This window comes from Grampus griseus (genome assembly GCF_964374135.1).
Source record: "Grampus griseus genome assembly, chromosome: 14".
Taxonomy (NCBI): Eukaryota; Metazoa; Chordata; class Mammalia; order Artiodactyla; family Delphinidae; genus Grampus; species Grampus griseus.
In genome coordinates, this window is record NC_139008.1 from 16517035 (window position 1) to 16529128 (window position 12094).

The window sequence follows — 12094 nt, forward strand, 5'->3', positions numbered from 1 at the left end:
TCCATTATAGGTTATTACAAGATATTGAAGATAGTTTCCTGTGTTATACACTAAATCCTTGTTGCTTATCTATTTTATGTATAGTAATTTGTATCTGTTAATCGCATACTCCTAATTTATTCCCCCCCCCCCGTTCATTTCCCCTTCGGAAACCATAACTAACTTCCTTCCTTTATACAACAAACACTTATTGAGCACCTACTGGATGCCAGTGAACCAGGCAGTAAAGAGCCCTGTTGTAGCACAATGAATAATCTAGGGCAGGTGGCTAATGAGAAGACTAAAAAATAAACAATCGAACTTTGGGACTGGGGCAAATGCTGGGAAGGAAATAAAACAGGCGTGTGAGGTTAATTTCAAAGTACCTGGGGTGTCAGGAAAGGCCTCTCTGAGGAAGGAATGTTTGAACTGAGAGTTGAGCAATGGAAAGGAGCCAGTGGAGTGAAGAGCAGAGAGTAGATCCAGGAAGAAGGGCAGCAAGTGCAAAGGCCCTGAGTCAGGGGCAGAGTGGCGGAGAGTTGAGGTAGGAAATGTAGTCACGGGCAGCCTCCCTCAGGCCTTTGGAATATTTATTTTAGGCAGATAACAGTCTCTGGAACCTTCTAAGCAGGGAGCTGGCATGCTCTAGCAAGAAGACTACGTGTGAGGCAGCTGGGAAGCTAGTGAAGGGATGAGAGAGATTCTGTTGAAGGAAAGGCAGATGGGGTCCTGCCCCCTCACTGGCTCCATGTTCTTCCCCCCTCCCCAGCCACCCCAACCCCCCCAAAGGGAGGTGGGGGCCCTGCCAGCTGGAGGGTCCCCTGGGGTTTGCCTAAGGCAAACAGGAAGCCACAGCCCAGTGAGACAGGCCTGGGAACCAGCAACTGAGAAAGCAGGTCTCCTGGGTCCCTGGCCCTTTTCCCTCGGTGACTGCAGCAGTGACAGACACAGAGATTCACATGGAGGGGGTGGGGTGGGGTGGGGTGGGGGGGAGAGAGAGAGAGAGAGAGAGAGAGAGAGACATGGAGGGGTGTGTGTCAGAAGAACAGATTTAAGAGTCAGGACGCCTGGGTTCTGGTGCCCAGTTGTACCACCAGCCCAATGTGTGATCTCAGGCAACACCCTGCCTTTGTGTGTGGGGGGGGGGCTCAATTTTCCCACTTCTAAATGGGTTCCTTCCATAACTGAAGCAGGGGCTTCCTGGGGAAGAACTGGGAGACAAAGGGGCATTAAGCGTCAGTCATTCCTCAGCACCGCTGCAAAGGAGCCCCAGTAGCAGAATGGCTTGAATCCTTAGCTATTAATGGACACTGTCTCTCACGAACTGAGAGCGCTTGCTATGTGCTGTGCTAAGCTACAAGTGCCGTATGTATATCATCCTGTTTAATCTCCACAAACAATATATATACATTTTTTAATTTATGAAATTTATTTTCTTATATAAATTATGAATTTCTCTGGGCAGACAGCCTTCACCTTACTGCACGAATAGCACATCTGTAATACCAAGCTACAGGACAAGTCTTAACAAGGTCTGTACTCAATATAGCACTTGTCTACCGGGCACTGTAGAGCAGGATGAGGAAAAGCCAGGATCCATCTCAGGGGAAGAAGGGCGAGGGGGCAATGTGTCTCCCTTTCTGACAGTTGGTTTTCTCCCGGGAAGGGGAACATGCAAAGTTATGTCTGGATTCTGGAAGTGGGAGGAGATCTTGGAGGCCGAGAAGCCCAATGCAGCACTGCAGCTCGGCTCCCTTTATCTCTGAGGGAAGCAGGGACTCCTCTTTCACTCATCTGTAACACGTCACTCTGGCCCAGCTGATGCTTTGGGGAAACGGGGACAGGGGTCATCATCGAATTAGCAGCAATTAAGAACAGGCCATACACTGCCACAGTGTGGAGGTGTCATCCTGGCCCCAGGGACCTGAAAGCACAAACAATATTTTGAGACTACGGTTATTATCCCCAGTTTACAGAGAAAGAAACTAAGGCTTAGAAAGATGAAGACATTTAGCCAAGTGGCGGAGGTGGAGGATTCACACTCAGGTCTGCCAGATCCCACCGTATGTGTGATGGGCTGCTTGTACGGAGGTGGAGAAAGGCCCAAGAGACGTTGGTTGAATGAATGAAGGGGGTGTGTGTGTGAAGGGAAATGAACTAAGAGCCTGAGGTTGAAGGAGGGAGGAGGGGGAGAAGGAGGGAGCCTGGACCCACTCATTCAATAAATATTCCTTGGGTGCCTACACAATAACGTGCCAAGCACTGTTCCGGGGCACTGCGTGTACAGTTGTGAACAGGACAAAGTCTCTGCCACAAGGGGCTTTCTAGTGGGGAAACAGAAATCCACCAAGAAAGGAGACACGCAAATAAGATCACCTCACATGGTGGTAAGTGCTGTGATGAAAATAAAACACGGTAGCAGGGAGGAGGCGAGTTTTGTGGCTCTGGAGGGGTGCATGGAGAAAGGGCCTGAGGCATGACCACCCCTTCCTCTCCGGGGGGACTGCCTGTCCTCCCCCACAGACGCCCATGGTTCAGTGCCCACCAGGTCCCCGCCTGCCCCAGCATCCCCCGCGCGGCGAAGCTGGGTGCCCCGGGGAGTCTGGCCACCATGCCACCTCCTCTCCTCCTCTTCTTCCTCCACCTGTTCCTTACCCCCATGGGAGTCAGGCCCCAGGAAGCACACCTACTGGAGGCTAAAGGTATGTCCGGAGGGCAGAGGTGGATGGAAGGGCTGGAAACCTGGGTTCCGGTTGGGTGCCCTTGGCCAAGTCACTTACCCTCTCTGAGCCTCCATTTTGTTACTTGTAAAATTCAGGGGACGACTGCAAGGACTCTGAGGACTCTTCCACTCCCAGCTGGTGGGGTCGTTGGCTTTATAACCCAGTGTGAGGAGTGAAGGGGGCTAGGGGCTCCTCACTCCCCACCCCCATCCTTCTCTCTCTCCACAGAGGGAGGCAATGCTGTGCTGCCATGCCTTGACGGTCTCTCAGATGGTCCCCCTGAGCAACTGGCCTGGTTTCGGGGCTCCCAATCAACACCCTTCTTAGAGCTGAGCCTAGGGTTACCAGGCCTGGGCATCCATGTGGGGCCCCTGGGCACCCTGAAGGAGCCCCAGGGAACCTTGCTGTTCATCTTCAATGTCTCCGACCAGATGGGGGGCTTCTACCTGTGCCAGCGAGGCCCCTTTTCTGAGCAAGCCTGGCAGCCTGGCTGGACGGTCAGCGTGAAGGGCAGCGGTGAGGTCCGGGCTGGGGCAGGGAGGGCTGGATGAGAAGAGGGAGGCCCACCGTAGATGGAGGAGGTCCAGCAGCTGAAATGGATCTGGAGGGAGGGGCTGGAGGGTCCGAGGGACAAGCTGGGAGCCAGTTTTAGGTGGCTTCTAAAAACTGCTGTGGCTTTGTGACGTCAGCACTGCGCGCTCTGTATTTGTCTTTCACTCTTTTCTCTGAGTCGCTGTTTCTCTGTCTCTCTCTGGGTCTTTGCCTCTGCCTTTCTGGGTCTCCGTATCTCTCTGCCTCTCCTAGATGTCTCTGTATCTGGTTCTGGGTATCTTCCCAGGAGAACTGTTCCGGTGGAATGCTTCAGACCTAAATGACCCAAGCTGTGGCCTGCGGAACAGGTCCTCAAAGGGCCCCAGGCCCTCTTCTCGTCACCCCACAAGGTCCCAGGTCTATGTGTGGGCCAAGAACAACCCTAAGATCTTACACACAGACTCTGCCTGTGCCCCACCTAACGGCACTTTGAACCAGAGCAACAACCATGGTAAGGTGCTGGGGAGATGCCAGGAAGTGGTGGGATGGGAACTGGATGGTGGGCAGGGGAGGAGACCCCAAGGACTACACTTCCCTAGCCTTGGCTCTCCTTGCCCCAGACCTCACGGTGGCCCCTGGCTCCACACTCTCGCTGTCCTGTGGGGCATCCCGTACCTCACTGGCCAGAGGTCCCATCTCCTGGATCCATGTGCGTCCCAAGAAGCCTAGGATCAAATTGCTGAGCCTAAACCTGAGTGAGGATGCCCAACTCAGAGAGATGTGGGTCATGGGCACCCTCGGGGGAAAGGCTGTTCTGTTGCTGCCCGAGACCACAGCTCAAGATGCTGGCATCTATCACTGTAACCATGGCAACGTGACCACCCAGATGCAGCTGAAGGTCACTGCCCAGTCAGGTAGAGTTTCTCCCAATTGTGGGGCATCTGAGTGGGGCTACTGGGAAGAACCGGAAGCCCGGCAACCTTGGTTCCCCAACCTGAGGGCTAGTAGCAGCCTCATCCCGAACCCCAACCTCTACACTGAACACTGACCCCAACTTTTTCCTCCCTTGCTTCCAAGACACTACTTTTCTGGGTCTTTTGCCACTGGTTGTTTCTTCCCATCAACTTTGGGAGAGGCTTCCTTCCTCCCTCATTCCTCACTGTTGGAGCCTTGAGCCCTCTTCTTATCCCTGTCTACACTTTCTCGCCCTTGATTACACACTCTTCTTGTTTGACCTCCTTTACTCCCATGGCTCCTTAGGCCACCATGCCTTGGTGACTCAGCTCCATACACCCCACAGCCAGCCAACTCGTGGCATTGCCATTTGATGTCCATGGACATTGCAACATGTACAAAATCAAACTCGATATCTTCCTCAAGCACAGTCTTCTAGGTGGCCCTAGAAGTGAAGGACACTACCACCTGCCCGTGTGCCCAAGCCAGCAACCTGGGCATCCTTCCTTTTCCTCCCCTGTCCACCAAATTGGCCGTAATGTTCTGCCCATTCTGTCTCCCTTCTTTCAATCCTACCATGCTACTGCAACCACAGTTCTCAAACTCATCCTGAACTTTCCCTCCAAACTCGACCTCGGCAGCACATTGCCGCATCTCACCTCTAACCTTGTGAACTTGACTTTGCCCTTTACGTTGACCATGGCTGTCCTTAACTGCAGCAGGAAGCTGATAATTATGCTCCCCTTAATCCTAACATTGTGTCTGACTATAGTCATAGTTTGTTCATGGTTTGCTTAACAGATGCCACTCCAGGCTCCGTGCCAGGCTCCGGGTCCTCAGCGGGAGGGAGGAGAGCCCTCCCTGTAGCTTGGGACGTTGAGGATCTGTGTCTTGCCCCGGCCCCCCAGACTTAGGGCCCTTTGAGGTATTGAGGCTGGACAGCAAGATGCCAGCCCGGGGTCTTCATCTCATAGCTCCTTCCCCCTAGCAGTATGGCATTGGCTACTGGAGACTGGTGGCTGGATAGTCCCTGTTGTGACTTTAGTTTATCTGATCTTCTGCCTGGCTTCCCTGGTGGGCTTTCTTCATCTTCGAAGAGGTGAGTCTTGTCCCCCAGCTGGTCTTCCCAAACTTACCCCTCCCTCCTCAGGAGAGGCCACACTGGCCAGTCTGACAACCATCTGTTTCTCATCCCACACCTCCCCCACAGACCTCAGAATCCTGCCCCCACTCCTTTTCTACCCCTCCCCCAAACTACCCGAGCTCTTTGGAATTTGAAATCCCATCTCCTCCAAGTGACTTCCCCAGCATCCCCCAAATCTTCACTCTTGAGTCCCTCCTCTGATCATTCCCCTTAACTCCCCCCAGCCCTGATCCTGAGGAGGAAAAGAAAGCGAATGACAGATCCCACTAGAAGGTAATGATGCCAGTGCTCTCCAGGCTCCCACTCCTGCACTTTCACCTTATGCTTTGCACTTGCTGTTTCCTCTGCTCGGGGTGTTTTTTCTCCATCTCTATGGTTGAAATACTGCCCAACCTTCAAAGCCCAGCACCAAAGCTACCTCCTCTGTGAAGTCCCCCTTCGAGTGAGCGCAGACCCCTCTGTAGGCTGTGGCAGAACAGAGGTGCTCATAACAAGTGACCACATTTTAACCTCTGAGGGTCTAGCCTGAATCTTGAGTGTCCCCTCCAGTCCCCTCCAGACCTGGCCTCACAGTGCAATTCCCCTTCCTCCGCCAGGTTCTTCAAAGTGACGCCTCCCCCGGGAAACGGGGCCCAGAACCAGTACGGGAACATGCTCTCCCTCTCCACTCCCCACTCAGGCACGGGTAGGAGGCACCGCCAGGTCCCTGACCCAGAGCTAGAGCCCCACCCACTTTCCTCATCCTTCTAGACCCCTGAGCTCCTAGCCTTCCCGAGCTCGGAGCTCCGCCTTCAGAAAAGAGCCCGCCCCGAGGTGCGGAGTCCCGCCCAGACTTGAGCCCCGCCCCCAGGACCAAGGCCCGCCCCCAGAACTCGTATCCCCGTCCCCAGACGCGGCACCTGAAGTCCGGTTCTGACCCCAGAACCTCGCCCGAGACTTCAGGCCACGCCTCTAGATTTAGATCCCGCCCTGCTGGCTCAAGGCTGGGTACCTAGACCCGGAGTCCTCCAGCAGGCCCTGAAGCATCCTCTGCCCGTAGCCCTGACCGCCCCCGTCTCCTCTCACCCGCCAGGACGCGCCCTGCGGTGGGCTGCGGGCCTGGGAGCCACCGTGCCGCCCTACGGAAATCCGCGCAGCGACGTCCAGGAGGCCAGAGCCTCGGAGTCCCGGAGCCCACCAGGGACCGGTGATTGAGGGGGATGGTTACTCACGTGGGAGGTGTTGGAGCGGTCTGTGGCAGGAATAGTGGACTGGGGCCTGGAGGAGGGGGCCCGTGACCCGGTTCCCACCCCCATCCCCAAACCCCAGGCCCAGAAGAAGAGGAAGGGGAGGCCTATGAGGAGCCGGACAGTGAGGAGGGCTCCGAGTTCTACGAGAACGACTCCAACCTTGGGCAGGACCAGCTCTCCCAGGGTAAGACTGCTCTCCCTCATCCTCACCTTCTCAGCTGGGGCGGGCTGTGAGCCCTCCCTGGATCCCCCTCCTTCTCCACCAGATGGCAGCGGCTATGAGAACCCTGAGGAAGGGGTCCTGGGTCCTGAGGATGAAGACTCCTTCTCCAACGGTAATCTGGGGTACTCGTGGGGCCTCACAGACTTGGGAGAACCCACAGGGCTGTGGATCCCCTACAGGGCCGGAGTGGTCCCTGGAGTTCTCTTTTTTTGGCAGCAGCTGAATCTTACGAGAATGAGGATGAAGAACTGGCCCAGCCAGTTGCCAGGACAACAGGTGTGTGTGAGGATGGTCACATTCCTGCGGGGTGGATGGGTGGTGGTGGTGGTGTGTGTGACGCGAAGGCCGGGAGTGACTTCCCTCTTCCTTCTCCAGACTTCCTGAGCCCCCATGGGTCAGCCTGGGACCCCAGCAGGGAGGCAACCTCCCTTGGTGAGAAGTGCTTGGGACCTGCCTGTCTTTGTCCAGATTGGGTTGATGTGGCCTCGGCTCTAATGTCAGGCCCGACCTTGACCTTGGTTCTGACCCCAAACCCAAACCCAATCCTGACCTTAGATTTGACTCTTAACTCTAACCTCAACACTGACCCCAATGTCCATCCTGACGCCCAGTATTCACCCCGTCCCTCATCATCAACATCAGCCCCAACCCCAATCCAGTTCCAGCCTGGACTTTGACCTCCAGCTCACCTCAGCCACAATGCAGGCCTCACCTTTGACCCGAGCTCTCTCTACAACCTCCTCACAACTCTGACTTTGACTCCTTCCAATTCCGTTCTTCACTTTTTCTCTGACCACTACCATAATCTAACCACACATGATCAAACCCTACAACAAACAAGGGCCCGGAATCTGATGCTAACCCTGTCACTCCTTCTTAGTACAATATTGTTCAAGCCTTCCACTTTCCTCTGCCCCTAAGACTCCCTCAGTATCTTAGGCTGCACTTCCCTTCCCCAAGCCCCCAGCATGGCTCCCAGGCTTCCAACTCTCCATCCCCTGGCCAAGCAGGGTCCCAGTCCTATGAGGATATGAGAGGGATCCTGTATGCAGTCCCCCAGCTCCGCTTTGTTCAAGCCCAGCCTGGTCCCAGTCATGAAGAAGGTGGGTGCTTCTCCTGCTGTCTCCCATTGTCCTCTGAGGCTTCCTCCCTCCCAGCTGACTTTCAGCTCCACTTATATCTTACTCCTTCCTGGTCCTGACCAGATGCAGACTCTTATGAGAATATGGATAATCCCGATGGACCAGAACCAGCATGGGGAGGAGGGGGCCACATGGGCACCTGGAGCAACTAGGTGATTCCCTTCAGGTGAGCTGGGAACTGCCCTCCAAGGATGGGAAAGAAGGAGGGAGATGAATAGGGATGGAAGTGGGGTGCTGGCTCCTGGACTGCTCCCCATTACCATTTCTTCTGCGTAGCATGGGCCTCCTCAGGCCCCTGAGATCCACACCTGACTCTGAAATCTGGGGCCCCCAGCAGATGGCGCCAGCCTCTGGAGCAGTGTTACTCAGGACGCGTGTATCTGTGTACACACACAGTGTACACAAGCGAAACTTCGGCCCCCTTTGCACTCCCCAAATAAACTCAGTGAGCTCTTCCAATCCTGTGACATAGTGCCCTTGTGTGGGAGGGGAAGGGAAGGTGAGGATGCGTGTATTCCCATCCCTTCTTGAATCCAGCGGAGGAGGGAGAACTGCATCTCCGGAACCACAGGGCCTTTTCCCACCTGGGGATTGACCTGCACTCATCTCCCTCACTTGCCTGCCATTCCCGCCAGCCAGTCATTCGGTCATTGTTCATTCAGCAGTTGTATTTGTGGCGCCCAGTGAAGACGAAGCAATCCAGGAATTGGCAGTCATCACTGCCATTTATTGAGCATCTACTATGTTCTAACATCAATGAAGGCATTAATCATCTGTTATGTGCCAGGATTGTATCAAAGTATTTTATGTATATTTTAAGTGTGTGTATGTTTATATATATTAGCTCATTTTATCTTCACAAACAACCCTGTTTCATAGATGAGGAGACTGAGGCAGAGACCCTAAATTACATGCCCAAGACTTACCTAGTTAATAAATGTTGGGGTCAGGACTTGAACTCTGGCCATCTAATTCCAGACCCTATATCATTCTTGACACTCTCTCTTCCTAGGTGCAGTTGTGTAGATGGAAAACTGAGGGTTAGAGAGGCCAAGTCATGCGAGTAGCACTTCACAGAGCTGAATCCAGAAATCTGGCTGCTGTTCTAGCCATGGTGCCTACTGCCTGGTAAACTGCCTATGATATAAACCACAAACACAAAGACTTCAGAGCTAAAAGTCTCCAGGCCCTGAAACCATTATGTAGCAAGCTCTACCACTCCCAAATTCCTGCCTGTCTCAGGCAAAGGTGGACTCAGTCATTGATAGTCTTGGTGTCTTCTGCCTGGTCTCCCCAGCTCCAGTGCTCTTCTGAAACCCAGGACTGGCATCTGAAACCTAGTCCCTCTCCTCCAGAAGTTTCAACGCTCTCTGTAAGATGGTCTAGACTTTTTCAGTACCTATATTTTTATTTCTAGAATTCCTTTTTTTTTTTTTTTTTTTTGCGGTACGCGGGCCTCTCACTGTTGTGGCCTCTCCCGTTGCGGAGCACAGGCTCCGGACGCGCAGGCCCAGCGGCCGTGGCTCACGGGCCCAGCCACTCCGCGGCACGTGGGATCCTCCTGGACCGGGACATGAAGCCGTGTCCCCTGCATCGGCAGGCGGACTCTCAACCACTGCGCCACCAGGGAAGCCCTAGAATTCCTTTTCTTAATGTACCTGTTCTTTCTTCATAATGTCCTGTGTTCGTTTTTGAGACTCTCTTCCTTCTTTATCTCGGAACCTTTAAAACTTACTTTAACTGTATTAACGCCATCATGATGTGCCAGGCATTGTTCTAATAAATGCTTTACAAGTAGCAGCCCATTTTATCTTCATGACAATTCCATGGGGAAGGTACGCTAAAATTATTGTCACCTTAGAGCTGAGAAGACTGCGGCACAGAGAAATTAAATACTTCAGCTGCTAGCTCACTTTAGGCACCTTACTCAAGCTCCATGGCCCTCAGTGTTCCCAGGCATAAAGTAGCATTAGGGAGGAGGCGATTATCGCCATCTGTGCAATGGGGTGAAACCTCCCACGGTGTGTCACCATGGAAGCGTTCTTCGTGTTTCTCCTGCAGGAGTCCTTTGCCTCACTCACATCTTCTGGGGCCAGCTTGCTTTGGCTTCTGCCACAGTCTTACAGGCTGCACAGGTTTCTGACCATTTTATTTAGAGCAGGCTTTTGCCCTAGGGGTTTGGTCTGACTCGAAGCCCATACTCTGGTGACTCTGGGGATTCTGATTTCCTGCCGTGACTTTTTCCAAACTGCATCCCAAGGCCTGTGGATGGATTGTTTTCCCCTCTGTCTTCTGTGCCCAGGAGAGACAGGCCTTTCTCAGCTCCCAGCTTTGCACATGGGGCTTAGTTTCAGCAGCCAGATTTCTGGATTCCATCTCTGCTCTTCCTGGGGCCGCAGCCTTAACCTCTGTCCCCATGGGGACATTAAAACTCCAATCCCAGGGATCCCAGCATTCCCACGCGCTGCCCTCTCAATGTTGTAGCTTTGATTTCCTTCGTTATTTCTAGAACCAGGGAGATTCTGTCCTGCTTTTGAGCTCAGGTATCTATTAAGAAAAAGAAAAGAAGGAAAGCGATGCCTCTTGTTATATTTGCATAGTGTACGTTTGGAATGCAGGGGATGGGAAATGAAACTTCAGCATTTCCTTGGCCTTCCCTCTTGGACACAGTCCATGTGGCAGAAACAAAATTAAAAAAATAATAATAAATATCCCAGATCTAGCTCAGGATTCACACCCTGACCTGACCTTACCCTTCAGCTAATGTAAGCTTTCCATATTGCCAAAGTCCCCACCATTCCCTATTGCCTTTCACCCAGTCTGCTTCATTCATGTAGGTCTCCTGCCTGTGCCTGAATCATTTGAACATGACACTCCTGGTGAAAACATCCTACCTTCTCAAGGGTGAATCCATGTCTGGGTCTTCTCTGTGCCCCTGGTACCCAGCCAGGGGATGGCAAAGATCAGGAGCTCAGGAAATGAGTGGGGAAGGAGGAGTGAATGAAGGACTGTGCCAAGTCCTGAGATTCAGGGGCCAGAGGCTGGAGCTACTCCTGTGAGCTCTGCTACCCAGTGAAGTCTTGGGAGAAGATGAGGAACAGAGGTGTGCTAACTCCAGCCCAGTGCTCTGGAATTAGACTACCTGAGTTTGAATCCCAGCTCCAACCCTTTCTGGCTGTGTGACTCAAACTCTCTGTGCTGCAGTTTCCTGGTCTGTAGAACAGGGATAATAATGATAGCTACCTTAGTGAATCTTAAATGAGATGTAAAGCACATGACAGTAGCATAGTAGGCACTCGAACATTAGCTATTATTATTATTTGGCATTTATTAAGGGCCTACTGTGTCCCAGGAGCCAGAGGGCACACAGAATATTTGGATTAGGAACTCCTCCAGTGCAGGGACCTGCTCAGAAGAAAGCCACACTCCAAAGCTTCACAGATTCCCACCCCATGACCTGTTTCTTTGGCAGGGACTGGATCACTTAGAGTTCCTGAACAAGATTTAGGGAGAAGGAGGCTTGAGAGAGGTTTCAGGCCCTCAGGGTCACCCCTAGTTTGCAGGGGCCTCCCAGGTAGGGACCGAGGCTGCAGAAGGGCTTTTGGTGTAATCTCTATGCTTCCAGCCTTACTATAAAGAGTGGATGAAGAGTTCCCAGGGCTAGGAGGTCCTTGGAGTCCACTCTGCCAGGTCCAGAGTCTTTGTTCCTTGGGGAACAGCCTCACCTGCTGGGGTTGTGTGCTTTCAGTCTTGACCTTGGCTGAGTCTACGTGGAGCACTTGAAGTGTGGGCTGAGTTGGGGTGTGTGTTTGGGGGATATCAGTGTAGCAGAGGAGGGGGATGGGATGGGATGTGGGTGGTCATCAAGATGCTGTACTAGGGGAACTTCCCTGGTGGCGCAGTGGTGAAGAACCCGCCTGCCAATGCAGGGGACACGGGTTTGAGCCCTGGTCTGGGAAGATCCCACATGCCGCGAGCAACTAAGCCTGTGTGCCACAACTACTGAGCCCGCGTGCCACAACTACTGAAGCCTGAGCGCCTAGAGCCTGTGCTCCGCAACAAGAGAAGCCACCACAATGAGAAGCCCGCGCGCTGCAACGAAGAGTAGCCCCCACGCGTTGCAACTAGAGAAATCCCGCGTGCAGCAACAAAGACCCAACGCAGCCAAA

At 53.3% G+C, this 12094-nt stretch overlaps 1 protein-coding gene across 1 annotated transcript; it reads left to right on the forward strand.

The window, feature by feature from the left end:
* Nucleotides 1-2590: 2590 nt before the first annotated feature.
* On the forward strand, nucleotides 2591-8077 carry CD19 (CD19 molecule; the record flags this gene model as incomplete). Its single annotated transcript, XM_082671268.1, has 14 exons — nucleotides 2591-2681; nucleotides 2931-3218; nucleotides 3541-3744; nucleotides 3854-4147; nucleotides 5176-5286; nucleotides 5556-5604; nucleotides 5928-6016; nucleotides 6404-6517; nucleotides 6640-6744; nucleotides 6827-6895; nucleotides 7000-7059; nucleotides 7159-7215; nucleotides 7794-7886; nucleotides 7989-8077. 14 exons carry the CDS (start codon nucleotides 2591-2593, stop codon nucleotides 8075-8077), a joined length of 1713 nt encoding a protein of 570 aa, XP_082527394.1.
* Nucleotides 8078-12094: the final 4017 nt, after the last annotated feature.